Raw genomic sequence first — 23,506 nt, forward strand, 5'->3', positions numbered from 1 at the left:
GCTAATAAACAGTGTATTACAACAGATTTCACTACTGTTGCTGCGGGAGCTGCCATCTTGGATTTTGAGGTCAGTGTTCGTGTCGAAGTAGGAAATCCTAGGGAAATTCCTTGTTCCCAGTGCAAATGGAGCGCGACATTAGTGGTCAGACAGCTGTCTTGTGGGAGGTGTGCATCCCGGCTCATCCCCTCTGTCCTGGTCTCAAACAGATCCAGAGTCAGGTGATGCCGCACGCAATCGTGTTCCTGCCCAGCTCCGACGGCATGGAGATGCTGCTGTGCTACGAGGACGAGGGCGTGTACGTCAACACCTACGGACGCATCATCAAGGACGTGGTGCTGCAGTGGGGCGAGATGCCCACCTCTGTCGGTACGCCTTCAACACACACAAAACACATTGACATGTGGGCGTACATTCCCCTTTAATGATAGACCGTAAACCGTGGTCAAATTCCTGGCAGTTAGTATTACCATTTGAAGTTTTAATTATCATTAAAAGCGTGTAGGTTTGATTACCGCTATTATCGCTGCTGCACAGAGCGCCGTTCGCTTGTTTATTCAAAGTTTATTAAAAGTGAACGTGTCACATGTCTAAATTGCACCAAATCCTATTGGCTGTTATTATTGTAATGTTTATGCAAACAAAAAGTGCATAGTGCTGCTAATGTTATTTGTGGTTTTCAATATATAACTTTGTGAAATTATTTCAGTGAGTGTATCAGTACTTTCTGAACATTTTCATTTTTGTCACTATAATCATGATCTGACATTTTCATAGTTTCCTCTATGTACAGCCCATAATCTGTAATCATCTGTATCACTAATATATCTGCATTCATATATCACTTTGTCCTGCAGCACATATCTGCTCCAATCAGATCATGGGCTGGGGAGAGAAGGCCATCGAGATCCGCTCCGTGGAGACTGGCCACCTGGATGGTGTGTTTATGCACAAAAGAGCTCAGAGGCTTAAGTTCCTTTGTGAGAGGAATGACAAGGTAAGAGAGACACATGCTTTCACATGTTGAATGTGCTCTCTCTCTTTCTGAGGAATTAATTATGAAGGGCAGTAAGGTCAAAAGGTAGAAGTTGAATTTAAAGGCGGTACTGACATGCATGTCCTTGTTCCCATGCCGGTTCTCAGGTGTTCTTTGCGTCGGTGCGGTCCGGAGGCAGCAGCCAGGTCTACTTCATGACCCTGAACAGAAACTGCATCATGAACTGGTGAAACAAGCTGCTGTGATCCCACCAGGGTTTGGAGACAACTCTTCAACACGCACGCACACAAATGCACACACCTCTCTCGTCCTCTCCACCTCTCTCTCACTCACACACACACACACACACACACACACATACAAACAAACTCTAAATCCATTCCAGCCTAAATTCCTTAATACACAGTTCATCATATGATTGCTACCAAGTCTCCCTGGTAACATTCTCCCTGGAATCATCATGACACATCACCGATGAGCTTCAAATGTTAATGCCATCAGTAAATTTGTACTGTATATACTCTTGCCTTGATTTACTTTACTCTGTGGACCTGTGTTCAGTCGTAACTATTTAGTTCCTAATTGTGGATGTTAAAACATTCCCTGGCGGTTATACATTTTGAGGGAGGCATTATTTATCAATATGTCGAGGTGCAACTGTAAATAGATAGCACCTGAAACTTAGATTTTAATCACTTGCAGGCCTCTTTATATAGCCTCCATTCTGTGTGTTGCTATAAGACACACAGACGTGAAATAATGCTGGCATGCCCATCTGCAGTGGTTCCTGGCCCCCCAATGGTTTGGGGCGCCAAATATTTCAGGGGGGCCTAAGGAAGAGGATTCAATACAAGAGTCAATCAAGAGAGACTTTAATGTTATCAAGAGAGACATTAATGTTGTGACAAAAGTAGCCCATTGTTATCCAGTTTGATTTAGTCATCTATAACAGAGAGATAGTACCGGTAACCATAAATCCTGCTTTCACTGACCTGAATGGCAAACAATGTACATTGTATGTTGCAACTCTTGATCATGGCAAATAAGCCTTGAATGCCAAGGTAACGCCAAGGTAACATTCAGTTTCAAACTAAGAAGTAATTCAAACTAATCAGAAGTTTGAGACGTGTGTGCACTACTATAAGGTCGGAATCAGTACTGAGACATCTCTTGCTTTGCCTCAGTTTTTCTTTACTCATGGTTTAAGTGAAACCATTAATTGTTTGAATCATCTGGCTTGTATCTAAACTTTTTTTTCCATAGATTTACAAAATACCTACAAGGATTTGATATTTATATGTAGTGTTTCTGTATTGGTATTAGCCTACTGCTATTCTTAATTTTACTCTACTGTAATTATATTGCTATTATATTGCAATATATGCTGTTCTTGGGGAGTCTTTGTTTGAGAGGAGTGCATATATTTTAGTTTTACAAAATATGGTAGTGGTAGGGAGTAAGATGACTTCACAGCTTTGGAGGAGAAAGAGGTGGCCGGACGTGGATTTGAGTGGGAAGTGTAAAGGAGGATGTCACTGAGGTAGTGTCCACCCTCCTACAGTGATCTACTCAACTGTACTGTATTTCTGTTCTTACTGTGGATTTCATTGCTGTGGATTTGTGTGTGAGAAAGTGTTTGTCCATGACATTGCAGTAGATCAGCTCTTGGTGTGATTGCGACGTAATATTTGTCTTAGGCCCGTGTAAAGATTTAAATAATTTTGTAGTGGCTCTGCAATACCACAACAGAGGAGAGGACTCCATCTCATTAGGCACTGGAGAATACGACTGGAACACATGAGACTTAATATCATTTATATCTATACCTCCTGCCAAAGTTCACAATATTGTCTGTTAGGGCTATAAAACAGTCTTGAGGCCAAAGGCAGAAAGCTTGAATGGTGAGTACAGGGATTTGAGAAGAAAGCTATCCTACAGATCACTAACCAGTATACTCCTTTCAGCACATCATCCAAACAAGCGTAAGCCTTTAAGCCCATGGCGCAGTGGTGTGGCCATTCAGCTCTTTGTGGCACCATGCCCGCTCCCACCACCCACATCCCCCTAGCCAGCCCTCGAGTCCTGACTCTACCGCCATGCCCGCTCCCACCACCCACATCCCCCTAGCCACTCTACCACCATGCCCGCTCCCACCACCCACATCCCCCTAGCCACCCCTCGAGTCCTGACTCTACCACCATGCCCGCTCCCACCACCCACATCCCCCTAGCCACTCTACCACCATGCCCGCTCCCACCACCCACATCCCCCTAGCCACCCCTCGAGTCCTGACTCTACCACCATGCCCCCTCCCACCACCCACATCCCCCTAGCCACTCTACCACCATGCCCACTCCCACCACCCACATCCCCCTAGCCACCCCTCGAGTCCTGACTACCACCATGCCCGCTCCCACCACTCTCATCCCCCTAGCCACTCTACCACCATGCCCGCTCCCACCACCCACATCGCCCTAGCCACCCCTCGAATCCAGACTCTCTACCACCTTCCTATCACTAGCTACCCCCCCCCCCCCATCATGATCAATAGGATAGTCTCCTAAAAATCTACAACTCATCATTAAAGTTAAGTTAGATTTTTGTAGTCTAAATGAAAACTATAGAGTACAGTATATGTATGGTCAGAGCAGATGAAATTCAATCAAAGATTATATACAGTAGTATCACATGGGTTACAGATCATAAACGGGAAATGGGCAAGGAAAGCACTTTCACTTGAGTAAACGTACATTTACAAATACTGTATATCAAAAGCACTTGTTTTGGAGTGCACATGAGCCATAGAATCGGATGATATAGTACTGTTTAGTTGTTTTCCCCTTTAACGAATGTGTTTGAATTCTTAGCTGTTATGTGCCATGACCTACATTTCAAACGTCACAATTTCCAATCCAGCGGGGTCTCTGGCACTCTTGGTTTACAGTTGAAGCAGTGCCTTTGAGTTGGGAAAGGGAGGAGTTTTACGACGGGTTGTGAGTAGCCCCCACCCTACTTGTCTCACGAAGAGGTGCAACTATATAGAATCGCTCCCCTGTTAAATATGATGTCCTGTGCCAAACAAGTGCACTTAAATCAAATCCAGAATATCCAGAAGATGGACTTGGAATGTTTCTTTGACACCACATGAAAAATAAATAAGTGACGTGAAACGGTCCATTCAGAAAGGTGCAATAACACATAATGTCCAATCAATCAATATAATGTGGCACGTAAAAAAAAGATTTAGCGAAAGTGGGAGCCAGAGAAAAGCCATATGAAAGGTGTTTGTTGAGAATAGTATTTATGCACAGATTAAATGGAGCTAAATTGCCCGGTGTGTGATGTCTGCACAGAAAATGTAGGTTCTTGCAACAAAGAAAAGGTAAACGCTTATTCGTTAATGATGTTGATTGTGTAACCATAAGTGGGGAAAGTAGCTTAATATATTATGAAAAGACTATTTTATTAAATGATTATGTAAATTAGCCTATATTGAGAAATAAAAATGAATGTACATCTATAAAACAGATTTGTATTTATATAAAACCATGTACCGCTATATTAATCAAAGCACAATGTATTTTGGCTCGGAGCAAAGCTATAGTTGAGTGTACTCCAACAGAAAGACAGGAGTGTTTTTTGTTTTGCTTTGTTTTTTGGCGCTTGAGTGTGGCTGTGGCAAGACTCTAGCATTAAGATCACACCATAATAATTTTAATGTTTTTCAATCAAATTCATAAAATTAGAATGATGTACAAATGATCATTCCCTTTGATATTGCAAATCATATCAATTGCAATATCAGTGAAAATATCTAAATTTGATATTTTTTCAAAATCGTGCAGAAACCAGCCAAACATTGGCTGTCTATCTCAGTGCGACCTGTAGGAATTGATGGTTTTCTGTGGCCTTTGGCAGGCTGAATGTAGGCTGGCTTGTTTGTCTCTTGTTAGAGAAACTGTACTGTAGCCTACTTTGCTTAATCTTTTAATCGTTAATCACAAGAAATGATGACTTCTAGCGCTCAGTCAGTATAATAACACAATCGCTTAACTGTTGGGCTGCATCTTTTGATTTTGCATTTATGAAAGGATCCCAGAAATTGCCTTTATGAAGTATGAGTATTGATTAATGAATTGCAGATAATAGTTTGGTGGGAGAGGATGCTCTTTTTCCACTCAACTATTCTAATGAGACTCTCCTTAATTAATCAGCATATGTTTCTTATCAATAAAGTATGAATGGATTTGCATATTTGTGAGACAGGTCAAACTTAAGGAGCTCGAGAAAACAGAATCTTTGGACAGAACTACAATATCGTATGCTTTTTTTTACTGTAAACATCTTTGCAATGTTTTAGTGTGCGTGCAGGTATGTGTTACTCGTGAGAGGTTAACTCCAGATTGTATTTCATAGACTGATCAACTTTAAAGTTTCAAAAGATTGTGTTGAATGAATTCACGTCTTAACACAGAATTGTTTGAAAAATAAAAGACATTGATCTCATGCTAGTCTGTATTGGCCTCATTTGTTTTAATTTGTTCGATGTGCATTTACAGAAGATTTTAATAGGGCTCAGACAGTAGCAGAGCAGTTAAAAAGTAAAACAAGTACTTTTTTTTTAAAGTAGTTAAACAATACCAGTAAACAATCCATACGTTACAAGTCACTCTTTAAAATATACCTATTACTTACCTATTCAAAAGGTTTTGGTAATTAATGACTAAGTATGCATAGTTGCATACTAATCAATGTTTTAATTCCTACTATCTATATTTCTATTATCATTACTGGGGGTTCAGCTTGATATCAACTCATTAGTTCAAATGTGGACATAAGCACTGATGGAAACAAAAAGGTAAAAATCCAGTCAAATGTACTCTTGTGTGTAAGATGGCATTATTAGGTTCTATAATCATGAGATCTCCTGGCTCTGATGTACAAAAATGAAACCGCCATTTGCTGTTACACCAAAAAGGCAGAATTTCCACTTTTTTTCTCTTTTACAGCCGTACAAGTTCAAAAGGATTAAATTAAATAACCAGGAAAAGATTTAGAGAATATAAAATTAACCCTTCCATCATTGGAGGCAGAGGGTGTGGGTTGGTGGAAGTACTGCAGCACCCACTGGTGGTCAAAGACAATCACACACTTTATGCTCCTGTATAAAGTGTTATACTCTTTGTTTCAGTGGCTAAGGGGTGTGAAAAGTGAATAACTCAAGTATAAATGAAAATAATGAATTTAAAAGAATTGACTAACATCTGTATCTGACCTGAACACAATTAGTCAATTGTACTACTTTTTTTTGTCTATTTGGAGCAGGAGACAGTCACTATAGGCCAGTCATATATTTTATGTATTATGATGGTGCAAGTTAATTCCCCACATTGTTTAAAGACAAATGTTGGCCTGCTCAGTCAGGCCTGCAAAGTGTGGAAATTAAGTGTCTTTCAATTTTTCACAATTAATTTATTTTGTAAACACATACCTTTGGAAAAAATGAAACACAAAAACTGGCAAGAGAGGCTATGTGTATTTATTAATAGTATGTACAGTTATACCATCATAAAGTTGACATAATATATTGACAAAGTCAAAGTATGAATATTGGCCCCTGCTTGTTTAAGATGTCTCTTGATAATCTTTTCCCCCCTCACTCACCTGGTTGAGTTCATTAATTTAAATTTCATCATTCTCCATTAATAATCCTTAAAGTGTATCTGAGGCACACAGGGAAAACATGAATAAAATAAGCGTAAAAAAGAAAATTAATAAAACAAAAACTTCAAAACTATTATATATTATATGTATGTGGGTGTACATATCTATAAAAACAGTAACTACATAAGGACATTTTTATTTTTTATTTTTTTGAGCCAGAAGAAAATAAGAATTGATATTTTCCTTGGACTGTATCAATCATCGGTCCCTCCCGCCCGTCCCCAATAACTGTCAGTAATCTTTTCAATGTTAATGGATCTTTCTTCATTCCTTCACGTTACCATAGCTGAGAAGTGTAGCACTGAGACAAAAGTGTAGTACAGAAAAATCGTTTGAAGTGCATTTTGGACTTTTTATCGTAAACAAACTGTCCAATAACTTCTCCCCTGTTTAACTCAAGGAGTGGTGTCTCAGAAAAGAGTGTGTGTGTGTGTGTGTGTGTGTGTGTGTGTGTGTGTGTGTGTGTGTGTGTGTGTGTGTGTGTGTGTGTGTGTGTGTGTGTGTGTGTGTGTGTGTGTGTGTGTGTGTGTGTGTGTGTGTGTGTGTGAGAATGAGGATGTGTTAAAAGGCTTCAGGTAAAATATGTGGCATTTGTGTGTTTTCATTTGAGCCACTGGAGATTGGATTGTATTTTGGTCACATTTGGACATTGTACAGATTACATCATGTGTATGGCATGTAGCCTTGCTCGTGGGTAGTGTGAGCACGTGTTTAGATCTCCTGTGAACCTTTCCTGCATACAGTGTGGGGTGTGTGTAAACTCATACCTAATTCTTGTCATATATATTATGTACAGTAAAATGTTTCAGTTTTGTCTGTTTATATCTTACATACAGTGTGAATACAGTGTGCAAACTATGTGTCCCAAAATGTGAATAGCGTCTGTGTGTGGCTGCGTCTCGTGTGTGTGTGTGTGTGTGTGTGTGTGTGTGTGTGTGTGTGCGTGTGTGTGTGTGTGTGTGTGTGCGTGTGTGTGTGTGTGTGTGTGTGTGCGTGCGTGCGTGTGTGTGTGTTCTATGTGCATGGCTGATGAGAGGGGTCAGTTCCAGATCTTCAGGAAGCTGTCCCAGGAGCCGGTGGACACCGCCATGCCATCGTCCGTCACACCTAGACAGCTCACGCGATTGTCGTGTCCGGCCAGGACTCCTGTCAGAGAGAGAGGCACACAGCAGGCTCATTGCTCAGTCATGTGTTGCTGGAAAACAGCTGCTCTCACGTACAGCTGAATGCTTAATCGAAAAGAAAAATCTAAATATGAAGTTGAATTTCCACATCGCAGAGCCTGCAATTGTTTGAATAGTAGGGGTATACAATACACGTATTGAATTTAATCGTATTGAACCGTTTAAGATTCAAGATTCATTTTAATAGCCATAGTGAGTAATCATATTATAGAATATATGTATGTAATTATATACCGTATATATACTAGAAATATTCTAGAGTCGAGACTCTGGAGACGATGCACCATGGGTGCACTTTTTGAGGGGTTGTGACCAAACATGTCAACTACTTCTCATTTGATTTATGACCTCAGTAAACACTTTCCTAATGAGTTTATGGTGTCAAGTCTTCTTCAATACAACATGAAGTTCAGGAAATAAGGTTGTCTCCTTTATATACAGTTGTATCCTTTTAAAGGGATACGCCAACTTTTTGGGAGTTTAGGCCATTTGCCATATTGTCTGTATTAAAACTAGAACGTACATGGCTTTATTTTCCATCTGCGTGCAGTACAATCCATGGTAGAGCCCTCAAATGCTAATAGCTTAGCACTAACAATGGCAGTCAATGGGACATTTGCCTACTTTGGTTCAGTTGCCCAAAATGCACATTCAAAAGCGGCATAAACATTCCCATGTACAGTACATGTTGTGACTCGTGTACTCACCACGTGATGAAATAATAATCCAAAGTTACGTCAAACGGTAATTTTCGTAGTAAATCCAGACCGAGAACTAAACGAGTAACCGAACTAACAGGAGTGTATAACTAGTTACTTCTTCGTGTGCATGTGCTGTGGCAAACGAGGAAGTAACTACAGTCATACACTCCTGTTAGTTCGGTTTTGTTCTTGGTCTGGATTTACTACGAAAATGACCGTTTGACGTAACTTTGGATTATTATTTCATCACGTGGTGAGTACACGAGTCACAACATGTACATGGGAGTCTTTTTGGCGCTGTTTGAATGTGCATTTTGGGCGACTGAACCGAAGTAGGCAAATGTCCCAATGACTACCATTGTTAGCGCTAAGCTATTATCATTTGAGGGCTCTACCACAGTTTGTACCGCACGTAGATGGAAAATAAAGCCATGTACGTTTTAATATAGACAATATGGCAAATGGCCTAAACTCCCAAAAAGTTGGCGTAACCCTTTAAGTCTCATCTTAAAACCAATTTTTTACCAAAAAGCATTTCCTGGTTTTACCTGAGCTGCCTCTTATTATAATCGATTTTACTCTGTTCTTAACTCTTCATATATTATTTTAATTCTTAACTTCGTGGTATTTCCTTTTTGTTTTAGATTTTGTCTCTTTATGGCTGTCGTTCTCTTATTTTCTCTGTGCCAAATGTGCTCTGTTTTTATTGTAAAGCACTTTGTACCCGTGTGTTGAAAGGTGATAATACGTTTATTATTTGATCGTTATTATTCATTTTGTAAATTATGGTCCCATTTAGAGTAAAATAGATAAATTAAATATGCATTGGGGGCGTGATTGACAGGTCGCCTGTCCAGTGATTGCTTCCCGAGCATGGACCAATAGCAGGCCGTGCTGCGGCTCTGTGGGAAACTCCTGGTCTCGCGCTAGCTGCTTCTACCCCCCCCCCACCCCAAAAATAACCACCATGGAAATGGTCAAAATGTCAAACTCAATGCTTAAAAACAGGAGTCCACAAACAAATGGGTAATGTCACATGGCTATGTCCATATTTGTATACGGTCTATGGTACAGCTTCATCACGACCATTTTCTGTTAAACAGACAATTTCTCCTTCTATTTCTCCACCACATCACGTTGCTGCAGTGCGGTCTCACTGACCTGCTCGGTCTCCCTTCATGGCATCCCAGATGTTGCAGTTGAAGTCGTCGTAGCCGGCCAGCAGCAGGCGTCCGGAGCGGGAGAAAGCTACAGAGGTGATGCCACAGATGATGTTGTCGTGCGAGTAGAGGCTGAGCTCCTGGTCGGCGCGCAGGTCGAACAGCCTGCAGGTGGCGTCGTCCGAGCCTGTGGCGAAGGCGCTGCCGTTGGGAAAGAACTGAGGAGGAGAAGTGAGAGGTGTGGGTTATTTTAAAATGCGCAACTTTTAAATATACAGTAAATGAATGTCTGTTACATTCAGGCCATTGCCAAATGAGTTCCCACAATGCAGATTAAGCATATTGCCACTAGATAACTCTCTGTATTCCACAATAGACCCATTTCACGGGGGCCATTTTGTGCCGAAAGGGCAGGGTAAACACAGGTGCAAGCAACACACTAATGAGGGTTTCCAAATTCCAATCATTGGAAGTTTAAAGCCCTCATTAGTGTTTTGCTTGCACCTGTGTTTATCCTGCCTTTTCGGCACAAAATGGCCCCCGTGAAAAGGGTCTATAGGACCAGAGTTTTTAATCTGCTGTCATGCGCGGACATTCCCGCACTGCGCACCAGAGACCTCTGTCTGGCCTAGCCTGCTAATTTCCAGTTAGCCTTCTGCTAATGTGAATGGGGATAAATAACTCCGTTGTGCGGCTCTTCTAGACCTTCTATGCCAGGGCTATTCAACTGGCAGCCCGCGGGCCGAATCCGGCCCGCCAATCAAGTCCGACCAGCCCGCGAATGAGTTCCCCCCAAAAAAAATCGATTTCTTTTTTTTTTTTACAATTAAACCTCATTTATTTATTACACTCGACTGGTTGTTTTTCAGATGTGATGTGAATCTAAAGTGTACTAAACAAGTCAGTTCCACTATAAATGTTTTTCAGTAGATGCTGTGATGTAGCCACAAGAAAGGTGCAATATTAATGTTTTTCAGGAGATGGCGATGTGATGTATGTAGCTAATCAAGAAAGATGCATTATAAATCGTGTTTCAGGAGATGTGTGATGTTGCTAGCTATAGGTTCTAAACAAGAAATATAGTTCAAATGTTTACAGTAGTTTTCCTTTCTTGCTGCACTACAATGTTACAATGCTGTGAGACGGAGCTAAACACAAAATATGCAATATTAATAGTTTTTCATGAGATACTCAGTATTTAATACTAATACTAATACTAATAATAGAAAAGGAGAAGATACTGAATAATGACATCACAACAGTATAATCCTAATGTTAATTTAAAATTAAATATTCTTCTAAATATGGATAAAAGTCCAAAAAACATAAAATTTTCTTCAACGCTGCGTCGAGATTCCATTCCTTACAGCAGAGGTTCTCAAATGTTTTTCAGCCAAGGACCCCTTACAAGATAGAAAATATACCGGGGACCCCCTCATTCTGATTTGTGATTTTGGGCTAAGCTTAATTGTTTCCACGGTAACGTGCTTGACTTTTAATTTGATAGGTTTGTTATTAGAATGTAATCCATGAACCATTTTAGATTTAAAGCATAAACTATTTTCGTTGAACTATGAAGATTTTGCAAAAAAAAATATATATATTTTTTTTTTATTACATTACATTTACATTACGTCATTTAGCAGACACTTTTGTTTTGTCCAAAGCGACTTACAATATCACAATTTGTCAACAGTACAGAAAACCACTATGCAACACAATCAATGACAGCCAAGATATTTTGATAGACTAGCATCATGTAGGAAGTAGTTTGAGAAGGAATAAGTAACATGTAGCAATTTATTTTTTAATTATTATTATTTTTTTTATTTTTTTTACTTGCAAACTTTTCGCGGACCCCCTGGCAAAGTGCCACGGACCCCCATTTGAGAACCACTGCCTTACAGCACCCCCTACTTAATAATAATTCCAGAGCGGCTGCGAAAATGTGGTGGCGCATTGTGTCAAGTGTACATATAATTGCTCGGGGAACGGTCCGGCCCCCGGTCCCTTAGGTTTCAGACAATGTACACAATGACAATGAACAATTTAGTTGAATAGCCCTGTTCTATGCAGTGGCGGCCAGCCACTAGAGGGCGCCAGGGCGCTGCCCCACCTATACCCACATGGAGCAAGAGTACCTGGCTGGGAAAATAAAACGTTATATATATATTTATTTTTTATGAGCGAGGTGAATATTAGATAGTGAGTATATAATCTGCAATAAATATGTAGATTCATAATGATCTACATGTGTAGGCTACTGTTTTTGGGTCAATATTTTCTTGCACCGAATTGCCACGGACGCCGTCCGGGGACTTCCGGTTTACTTCCGGTTTCCACCAGTGCAGATCATTAGAGTATCAGGATCTGTGTACATGCGCTGTTCACTCTCAAAAACAAAGGGATTTGGGAGGGCTCTGGGCGCACGTATCTAGCGACCAGGTGGAGGGGTCAGGTAGAGTGAGTGTCATGACGTAGGCTAGGCTACGTAGATGGGTAGCGACGCAGTATATATAAACACTAGTAGCAGTCCCACGCCGACGGCTTTGTTGTCTTCCTGCAGCATGCGCACGAAGCAAAGAAGTTTGTTTTCAACTGCCATAAAACACAAAATACGTTTTGCAAGAATGGAGAAAGAAAATTCTGTGAAGTCACTCAAAACGACGCCGTTTGAGAGACGGACTTTACAGGAGAAGCATCGAGTGAAAGAGTTTGGACCAGATCACCCTGAGCTCGCCATTAAACAACAGGCTACAGAGGAAGAAAATACACTCGGGTCTTTTTCAGACGTTTCTAGTAGCTAGTAACGTCCGTTACTACTTGCTTGATGTAGGGCTGGAGTGGACGATAATTCAATAGCCTATTATTGTTATCTTTCAGTGGAATCATCGTGATGATATGAAGTTATTTTAATAGTGACATTTTTGCTGTCTAAATTGATGATGACAAGCAAATGTTACTTAAAAACTGATCAAATGAGGTATGGCAGGAATATTATTTGAAAATATAAGGTTTGTTTGACATCACCATTCAGTTCAATGAGATGAACACTGATTTTGCATACGTGAAACATATGATATTGATATTGAGAAGAATCCTTATGATTATCATATTGATTTCAACCCCATCGTATAGCCCTCCCTGGACAAAAATGCACCAGCCGCTACTGCTTCTATGATGGTGAACCAAATGTCTGTTCTTCCAGTTCTGAAGTGAAGTCATTTCGTGGGGGCTGTGTTACAAAACTATTTATTCCCTGGTTTACAGGCATGACGGAGTAGGCTACGGAAGAGCTATGACAAATGCTGCATTCATGTGCTGCTCGGATTGTCCCATTTCCCGAGTTGGGAAGTCGTTCTTCCTCTGTTTTCACGAGCTTTTAAGTCAGAATGTGGAAACATGGATGCTATAAAGAAGATGTGTTGTATTTTATTGCTCAGAGCATTTACAACAGATCAACACGTTGATAGCTGTACAGACTAGCTGTCATCCAGGCAGCGTTTAATTTTTTAGTTAAGAGACCTCGCATAAGCCCATTAAGGTTTCTTGTCTCTTCACCTGCACAACCTTTTCATCCTTTTGTATCCTTTTTTTGTTTTTGATTTTATTATGTGCTAAAAAATAATAATAATAAAACTAAACTTTTTCCAGTTTTTGCGTGACAACAAAGAGCAAAGGAAGGGGTCTGGGACTTATTTTACAGCACATGAATGCAGAACACGTTCCTCCACTGCCAGAAGTGCCACAAGGGGGAGACAAAGGTTCTGCACTACAAAAGTTACACACTCCAGCTTTAACATGATTTGCAGGGGAAAACACTGTAAAACATAGTTCATTGTGCTAGTGACTTTGTAGTTTAGTTAACATTTTGGAATAAAGCTGGGGACATACTAGAAGACTTACTAACAGGTTTTGAAAATGGATTGCGGATTTCACAGTGTCTCTCAGGCGTAAATATGCTCACACCAGACAATTAGGCAACTGAGATGATCCTGATGACTCATTAAATGTCACTGACGTCAGGACCTCTACTCATGGGAACCTGCATGATCCAGCATGAACCAGTGTGCATGGAAAAAAACTAAAGATAAAACAAACTTCACTCAAACTCAAATTTGGGTGAAGTGGTGGCTGAAGAGAGGCAATCAACGGGTTCCACACTTTATTATCCCTTCATTATTCATCTCAGTTATTAACATGAATATAACTTTTCTATACAACTATTATGCCTCGTCTCACTGTAAACTGGGCTCTCATTGGCTATTGCTGCCTCTGCTTTTGAAATGATCTGTAATGTAGTGTGTGATCCTCACACACTACAGCCTCTACTAAACATGAAGTCTGGATCATGTCCGGCTAGCCAGAGCAGGATATTTTCCGGTTTTACCTTTCTAGACATGAGGAGTCTTTGTTTAGAAACAGCTGGAAATGGTCCGTATTCTCTCTGCCGATAGCGAGTAGAGTGGGCGGGGGGAGGGGGTGCGGTAGGGTGTATCATAAAAAGAAATGTGGAAACAGCTTTAGCGAATCGTAACCAAACTCGATTGAAAAACATGCAGTTTTAACAGAAGATGCATTCCGACACATTCAGGCGATAACGTGGGGTGGCAATGTGCCAGAAAAAGTGAGCAGTTGCCTTTGTTACATCGGCCAAAAGCTGCCAGTCAAAATAGTGGTCGCACCGTCGCACTAACATTACACTGTGGATGATTTTACAAGTGGCATTCAAGTCATATCTGACTAGTTTTAAATTTTTTCTCCCCTCAAAAGTTAGGCTATACTGTATGTCTCGATATAGGCTGATGCAACGCTTGCATTTTTACATAGCCTACAAGACAGACCGGTCGGGAGGAAAATAAACCATTCAAGCCGTTTGCAGCACTTGAGGAAACCGTGAGTTTGCTCGTTTAATTAGTTGATATAAGCGATTGCCCGAACGATTAATTAATTAATAGGCTACGTGAACATTAGCGGGTACTTTAGCCTATGCAGTAGGCTAAAAGTAGGGTATCATCTCCTTGTTGCATTTTTAAACTGGCAGATGGGAGAGAAAGAAAGATTCAACTTTTACTTGTTTACTCACCTAATTTGGCTCTCTTCCAAATAATCCAGCCACGTAATTAACGCTACGTCTATTCATGAAAATAATGATCACTGGGACATTAATGGTTTGTAAAGTGCCATTTAACCACCCGCCCACTCAGACATACATGATCCGGAACATGAGCTGCCAGTGTTAAACAACAGCCGTTTTTCCAATAATGCGGATCCTGTACTAGGGGCTCAGATGGTCATGATCCGCACTCGCGGGAGTGTGCATAAAGCGGCCAATTGTTTCTAAACATGCAGGCCGACCGGCTAGCAGCTGGTTATAATGCAGATTTCACTGCATGTTTAGAAGGGGCTTACAAGTTATCTGGTCATAAATATCGAACATGAGTTTCCCCTCCTATTGGTCAGGATATGCAAATATGGTCTTAATCGATAATCCTGATAATCCTCTAGTAGTGTCTCTCCCAAAGCTAGACACAAGAATGCCATGTCAGATTGACGGGACCCAGTGTCATGTTAGGGCTATAAATAAACTTGACTTGACAATAAAGCTCACTTGGATGTAACAGGAGTCCGCAAACTCTTTTACAGTGTGAGTTCCAGGTTTTGTCTCTGTTTATATGTTGGGAGAGATGGGTAGCTTTTAATTTGCAGCGTATATACTCGACCCCTGGTGCCATCGGCACACTCACACAGACTGATGGGTAGGTTTTAATTTGCAGTGTATATACTCCACCCCTGGTGCCATCAGCACACTCACACAGACTGATGGGTAGGTTTTCATTTGCAGCATATATACTCCACCCCTGGTGCCATCGGCACACTCACACAGACTGATGGGTAGGTTTTAATTTGCAGCGTATATACTCGGCCCCTGGTGCCATCAGCACACTCACACAGACTGATGGGTAGCTTTTAATTTGCAGCGTATATACTCCACCCCTGGTGCCATCAGCACACTCACACAGACTGATGGGTAGGTTTTAATTTGCAGCGTATATACTCCACCCCTGGTGCCATCAGCACACTCACAGACTGATGGGTAGGTTTGAATTTGCAGCGTATATTATATACTCCACCCCTGGTGCCATCAGCACACTCACACAGACTGCGTTGATGTCCGACTCGTGGCCTGTGAAGGTCTGTCGGCACATGCTGTCCCTGATGTCCCACAGCTTGATGGAGGCGTCGCAGGCTCCAGACACAAAGGTGCGCAGGTCGGGTGACAGGGACAGACTCATGACGTCACCGCTGTGGCCCGAGAACACCGTGGTCTGCTGACTCGTCTCGATGTCCCACAGTGCACTGTGGCGGAGAGAACGCAGGCTTAGACTCCCGCAACGGGACAGTCTGGAAACCAGACCATTTGATCTGTGCTACCACAGGACTCACCATGTAGTGTCTCCTGAACTTGTGATGATTTGATTGTCATCAATGAAACGGCAACATGACAGGTAACCTATGAAAACAAAATAAATACAGTATTATACACATTTGGATGGGTCACGCTGTGGAATTGAATAAAACTTAAGTACTAAAGTTGCTGGTGTATTTACATTCACATCCAGGTGTAAGGAGCATCTACTTTAATAAGTGACAAGATAGGAATACTATCGTACAAGTAAGTTGAGGAACACTTTATTAACTATTAATAAGTTGCTTATTAACATGCATATTAGTAGTGTATTGGTTCATTAATAGTCAATACTACAAACCCACTTATTAGCACCTTATTTTTGCACTATTGTATTTGACTACAAGTAGCCTGTACCCTTTAAGTGGCTGTGTCCATAGGAAACATGTTTTTCAGATCAGAATGCTTTGTAAATCATGTTCAGAGCGCTTCCAAAGCACACAGACCACAGCACACAGAGCGTTTTTTGTTGTTTTTTTGCGGTCCTGGGAAGAGCATCACGCGTGTCCTTACCATAGAGAATGAATTGCAGAAATGCGCTGGCTGCTCAAATACATGTTCCCTGTCGACACAGACCCTTACTATGGGGTTCTCTTAATGGCCTCCTAATTAGTGCTATTAGCAGTCAGGAAAGACATTGTTGCACATGAATTGGGCTTTTAGTATGCTTTGCTCAGTATGGGGTCTATAAGGCGCTAGTGCTATATATTATTGATGGGGGGAAAAACGCATAGTTAATTATAGTTAATGTGCGTTCCCTAATCTAAAGTGCTATCGTACTTTTGTTCAAAATAGTATGGGTCACTTGGCTTAATAGACTATCTTTCTATCTATCTATCTATATAAAAGAGATACTCAACACTTTTTCCACTTTTTTCTGCTGAAAATCATATATTGGAATTTAGCAGTGTTCTTGAGGAATCCAGGTCAAAGTCCTGACATTTACTATAATCTGAGTAATTCCTCATCTCTTCTCACAGACCTTATGCAGTTCCATACATCCAGAAAAGGCAAAAAGGCCAGACGTAGACTCAAATTTCCCTCTCTTTCTATTGGCAAAGCTCTTGGTCTGTGACATAGCTTGGTTCGTAACGTCACCAAACCCAGCCCGCCCATCTGTCGCACCTAGGCCCCTGCCAGCCCAAGTTTATAAAAGAGGCTGTACACAATGCTGGGCCTTGTGGCGAGTGTGGAGAATTGTTGTTGTTGAGTAGAGATATGGAACTTTTTGATTAGAGTGCATAGTGTAAATTGTAGTTGTGTGTTTGGAGTATTTAGTAGTTTAGTTAGTGTAACAGCAGTATAAGGTGCAAAAGCTATACCGGTGTGCAGTGCACCAGTTTCCCGGAGACCCGGACATCAGGCTGGAATGGCTGTGACAACTCGGCCTAGCAGATCCGCTGCCTCGAGAGGGTGTTTGGCTGCAATCCTGCATTCCCCCTGATAGTTTCTCTAACCTCAGTAGGGCAGCGCCGGTGTCACGGCCACCACCAGCAATACGTTATTGTTTTATGTGAATATTTCCGCTGGTTAGAATGCATTTCAATAAACTGCTCTAGCTTTCATTGCAAAACTTCTGGCCAATGCTATTAGCCAACTCCTGCCTGCCCTCACGCTAGCATATTAGCCTCGAGCTACACTGAATAACACAGACCCTGACAGCTTTGACTGGTGCTGGCTCGCTCCCCCAGTGGTCCCGATGCATCCATACACTTCTATTGCCTTCAGATAAAGGTTGTAAGCTCACCTGTAACTATCGGTGACGGTGACATTCCTGATTACCAGCTAACTTTGTTAACTCCAACATTAACGCAATAGCCCTATCAGAGCCGATGAGAGAAAAACTCAGCTCAACAGTTGAGCTACCCCTTAGCAGGACGCTACCCAGATAGCAATGACACGTTGGCACAACGTTGGCAATAGGGGTGGGAATCGCTGAGTAGCTCACGATACGATATCATCACGATACTTGGCCCTCGATAACGATATTATCACGATACAGCGATACTGCGATAATCGATATATTGGAAGACGATACATCACGATACCTGTGTAACTGAAGAGAAAAAAATACCCCTAAAAGGCAAGAAGCAGGTATTATGTATTTATTAGCAGAATTGACATGAACTCTCTCAGAGTTCACTCACTCACTCATACCATTTTCGATCCCACGGAGGAAAAGTTACACATTAAGTCTTTTTATTATTATTATTAAAACAAGAAAACCTATATAACCTACCTACCTATATAATTTCTAAAAGTAGATATTAATGATCAAACATTTCCATTCATGTAGCCTACAGTATTTATGTTTTTGTTTAAACTACAAACATAAATAAACGTCAACTTGAAACTATGTTTGAACTACCACACACAGCATAATATTTTAGCCGGTTTATTAAAAAAAAAAAATTTTTTTTTTTTTTTTTAAATAAACATATCGATACTTGGTGCCAGTGTATCGATAACGTATCGTAAGTGGAAATATCGCGATACCGTGAGTATCGATATTTTGTCCCACCCCTAGTTGGCAATAGGTTGGCAGCTGAACAGTGATGATAAAACTGTGAGGGAACTTGCATGATCTTCCTTGTTTCTAGACATTAAACGGCGTAAGGTCCCCCTAGCATGAGAGGGCGAGCCCAGTTTCCTGGGTTTCAGAAGGAAGCCCAATTCCAAGATGGACACGCGCTCTGCTGGTTTGGATCGGATTGGCCTGACCTCAACGACCTCTGTGTAAGAACTGGAGTCTCCCTGAACTGGGTAAAACCTGACTCGGGTACTGTATTAGTATCTGAGGATATTATAACTGACTGTCTAACCTCAGTAAGGGCTACTGTTATTGACACTCAACAACATCTAGCACCAGCTAGTACACGAAGGTCCCTCGTAAGTTTACAACAACAGAGACAACAACAACATTGGACTGGTTTAAAATGACAGGAAAAGCTTGCTTGCCTCCCTGCTGCAGATCATAATGTTTCACACTCAATACTTAACACGTTCACTGCCAATGACGTGTTAATACGTCAAAAAAGAATCCAACGGTTGACTGCCAATGACGTGTTAATACGTAAAAAAAATTAATTTTTTTTTTTGACCGTGGGATGTGCATCTAACCCTTTTACATCTCTTATATAAATATTGGAGCCACCGAACGTGTACAACCCATTCCACCGACCCACTAAGTGGCGACAGTGCTCTCCCAGACTAGAAAAAGCAGAGCCAAAACTGCAGGGGAACGCGCGATGAAACCATTCTCATACTGTAGAATGGATTGGCGAAAACGCTTTCGCTTTCACGCTGATTGCTGGCGGTGAGGGATTGCAAATTTGCATAATAGATTACGGGTGGAACACACTTTGAAACACGCAGCATAAATAAGACCAGAATCGCAAAAGCTTCATCAAAGCTCTCAACCGAAACTCCAAGAAACGAGCGAGCCCATCCAGACTTGCACAGCGGCCGCCAGCAGACAGGAGCAGCAGCAAAGCAGTGAGCCTGGTGACGCGAGGTTACAGCAGCAGCAGAAACGAGCTTGTGACACGCCCGCTGCAGCCAAGAAGAACACACACGGAGGGAGGAGTTTGAAGGAGAGGGGTGTTTCCTGCTGTTATGGAGGAAATTACTGTTCAAAACTATTGTTTAGATGTCTGACGTCTTACTGATGCCAAAAATGAATGGTTAAAGTGACTGTTCTATCGAATTTCACAAAAAGCCATTTATCTCAGAATAAATTTTCAGACGCTGAAACCATGCTGTATTCAAGTGCTAATGCCTACATAACTACTAACTCTACAAACTAACTCTTTTAGACAGAGAAAGCACACATTCTATTAGTTCTTTTTAGATATTTTGTGTTCACAAAATCTTAGCAGAAAAGAATCCTCAGGTCTTGAAAGATGAGCCAGAATCCTCAAAAAAACCCTCTGGCAGAAGCTACCTACAGTAAAAAAAAAAAACAGCTGGCAGTGAATGTGTTGTGTAGTGTGTAGTGAATATAGTCATTTTTACAGTTAAAGCCAGATTACAAGTCCTCCCGTCCAGGCTCAATCTCTCTCTCTGGTATCCTAACACTTTTTTTCTCCTGATTGTCTGCACCATGATCATAATCCAGTCATTGAATCCATGTCTCATATTCTGAATGGTTGTTTTGGATATAAGGGAATGTACATTACAAGACATGACAGAATTGTTGTTAGTTAAAGACATAAGGTCATATGTTCCATCCTCTGTTGAAATCTACTGCCATGTTCAAACTGTGTAATACTGAATATGACATTTTCAAATGTGACAGCTAATACACCTGATGTTGTTGTTGTCGATGAGGACAGTAGAGAGGTCACCATTTTGGAAGTGGGGTGTGCTTTTGATTCCAGTCTGGAAGAAGCTTTTATCACCAAGGTTTTGAAATACCAACTGCTCAAGGATGCCATTATACAGCTTTGGTATAATTGTATTTGGAAGCCTTGGTAATGTCCATAGGCTGGTCGTAAGTGGCCTGCAGAGGGCAGGACTGCCCAGACCGAGAGGCAAGGCTCTGGCCAAATTCTGCCCTATTTCTGTAATAATTGGCAGTCGCCACATTTGGAGGAGGCGCTGTTTCCTTTATCCATAGATTCAGACTAGATACATCTGTCACTATGAGATTTCCCATTGTTTGTGCATCTATTATTGTTTGTGTTCAAGGATTTTTTGTCTAAATGTGAATACACATACATATTAAAATGTGTGTGTGTGTGTGTGTGTGTGTGTTTGTGTGTGTGTGTGTGTGTGTGTGTGTGTGTGTGTGTGTGTGTGTGTGTGTGTGTGTGTGTGTGTGTGTGTGTGTGTGTGCGCGTGCGTGTATTTGGTAGAAGGGATAGGGTAGGGATGGGGAGAAAGCAGCAGTAGCAGATCTGTTCACAGTGCTGGCTGTGAATGAAACCACACATGCCCGAGCAAGAACTGCACAGAGGTCTGCCATTGGCTCTGAAATTTGCCCGCCCCACAAAAGTTCATCCTATCCAAATGTGGAGTGGGCGGATTCGAAAGTGTCAAATCTGCCCGCCCTTTTTTGAAAAATTAACATGACCCACAGCTGAGCTGATACCTCGGATTTCCTGGTGTTGAGTATCTCTGGGACAAGTGGGCAATCTCTGTCTGTTCTCTGTGTGTTCTTTCTCTCGGTTTCGATTTTTGTCCCACTGAAGATGTCATAGTGATGTAAGACATCACTGATGATGTCATAGGCACTGATGATGTCATAGTGATGTCATAAGAGCAAATTCATCTTGGGGTTTTTGGTTACACTCAAGCAATTGTGACATCACTGATGATGTCACAATGTCTATGACATCATCAGTGATGTCATCAGTGATGCGAAGTTAGGCTGTGCATGCCAATAGAGCAGGCGAGGCTGTGCAGCAGGCGAGCTGCGGACATATGCGAGCTGCAGGGCGGGCGAGGCCACGCGGTGGGCAAGCCTAGGAATCGAGCGCATCGAGCGCATCGTAGCGCGCGAGATGCATAGTTAACAGAAATGTTCATGTCTGCACAACCATGTGCTCCACTGCTCTGCTAAGCCACGTCATGATACCATGTGCTCCACTGCTCTGCTAAGCCATGTCATGATACCATGTGCTCCGCTGCTCTGCTAAGCCATGTCATGATACCATGTGCTCCGCTGCTCTGCTAAGCCATGTCATGATACCATGTGCTCTGCTGCTCTGCTAAGCCATGTCATGATACCATGTGCTCTGCTGCTCTGCTAAGCCATGTCATCATGATACCATGTGCTCCGCTGCTCTGCTAAGCCATGTCATGATACCATGTGCTCTGCTGCTCTGCTAAGCCATGTCATGATACCATGTGCTCTGCTGCTCTGCTAAGCCATGTCATGATACCATGTGCTCCGCTGCTCTGCTAAGCCATGTTATGATACCATGTGCTCCGCTGCTCTGTTAAGCCATGTCATGATACCATGTGCTCCGCTGCTCTGCTAAGCCATGTCATGATACCATGTGCTCCGCTGCTCTGCTAAGCCATGTCATGATACCATGTGCTCCGCTGCTCTGTTAAGCCATGTCATGATACCATGTGCTCCGCTGCTCTGCTAAGCCACGTCATGATACCATGTGCTCTGCTGCTCTGCTAAGCCACGTCATGATACCATGTGCTCTGCTGCTCTGCTAAGCCACGTCATGATACCATGTGCTCTGCTGCTCTGCTAAGCCACGTCATACCATGTGCTCTGCTGCTCTGCTAAGCCATGTCATGATACCATGTGCTCTGCTGCTCTGCTAAGCCACGTCATACCATGTGCTCTGCTGCTCTGCTAAGCCACGTCATGATACCATGTGCTCTGCTGCTCTGCTAAGCCATGTCATGATACCATGTGCTCTGCTAAGCCACGTCATGATACCATGTGCTCTGCTGCTCTGCTAAGCCATGTCATGATACCATGTGCTCTGCTGCTCTGCTAAGCCATGTCATGATACCATGTGCTCTGCTGCTCTGCTAAGCCATGTCATGATACCGATTAAAAAGAAAAGAGAAAAGTACTGCACTTAATAACATAGAGCAGCAAAGTTCCTGCAGCATCCCAGGATGGAGCCTGGCTCTCTAGGAGTTGATGATGTCTCAGCTCATTAAGACTGTGTTGCCCTGCGATTAGTTAACCATGTAAATGAAAGCTTCATTGTTTATGGGTTTGGGACTGGAGCCTTCCCATGAGGACCGGCGCACACCTCGCCGAAACGTGTTACCAGTCTGAGGAGCGCGACTCACAGGAACACTCAAACACAAACGGGCCTTCACCTGTGTGGCCGGGCAGCTCCCTGCTGACCCGCACGTTGCCCTCGCGGGTCTTCAAGCAGTAGATGGAGCAGATGTTGTCGAGGCCGCCGCACGCCACGTAGTTCCCGGACGGGGCGTACGCACAGGTCATCACCCAGGAGGAGCGCAGGGGGATGGCATGCATCTAGAAGAGTAAGGCATTCAGCGGCAGTGAACATGAAAACATTTCCTATCAATGGACAGGACTCAAATAACTGGCAAGGGCAGAAGGAAGCCCATCCAAATCCTTGACAAGAGGACACGTGTGGGCCAACACCAAGACTGAAAATCTCCAGATAGCATAACAGGCTTTTTCCTGGCTCAGAATGGGCCTTTGCGACAGTAAGCATGATCGGACAGGTTTACTGTCATGCGTGCATTTGACTTTTGGGTTAAGTGTATAGTCAGGCTTATCCTGAACACAAATATATCAGTCATTGTCAGAAATTATGGAG

The 23,506-nt window shown here is 42.2% G+C and overlaps 2 protein-coding genes across 2 annotated transcripts in view; one reads left to right on the forward strand and one right to left on the reverse strand.

The window, feature by feature from the left end:
• mink1 (misshapen-like kinase 1) overlaps nucleotides 1-5,461 on the forward strand; it is an 87,197-nt gene extending 81,736 nt beyond the window's left edge. The window contains exons 28-30 of the mRNA XM_083648109.1: nucleotides 210-369; nucleotides 858-997; nucleotides 1,144-5,461. Of these exons, the coding sequence (XP_083504235.1) occupies nucleotides 210-369; nucleotides 858-997; nucleotides 1,144-1,227 (384 nt within the window). The 3' untranslated portion in view covers nucleotides 1,228-5,461. The remainder of the gene's footprint in view (nucleotides 1-209; nucleotides 370-857; nucleotides 998-1,143) is intronic.
• Nucleotides 5,462-6,519: 1,058 nt separating this feature from the next.
• The window catches only part of gnb2 (guanine nucleotide binding protein (G protein), beta polypeptide 2), a 28,083-nt gene continuing 11,096 nt past the window's right edge, over nucleotides 6,520-23,506 (reverse strand). Inside the window, exons 6-10 of the mRNA XM_083637032.1 lie at nucleotides 23,034-23,196; nucleotides 16,214-16,280; nucleotides 15,925-16,126; nucleotides 9,768-9,984; nucleotides 6,520-7,867 (exon numbers count right to left, since the gene is read on the reverse strand). Of these exons, the coding sequence (XP_083493158.1) occupies nucleotides 7,761-7,867; nucleotides 9,768-9,984; nucleotides 15,925-16,126; nucleotides 16,214-16,280; nucleotides 23,034-23,196 (756 nt within the window). The 3' untranslated portion in view covers nucleotides 6,520-7,760. The remainder of the gene's footprint in view (nucleotides 7,868-9,767; nucleotides 9,985-15,924; nucleotides 16,127-16,213; nucleotides 16,281-23,033; nucleotides 23,197-23,506) is intronic.

This window comes from Poromitra crassiceps (assembly GCF_964638095.1).
Source record: "Poromitra crassiceps genome assembly, chromosome: 1".
In the NCBI taxonomy this organism is placed as follows: domain Eukaryota; kingdom Metazoa; phylum Chordata; class Actinopteri; order Beryciformes; family Melamphaidae; genus Poromitra; species Poromitra crassiceps.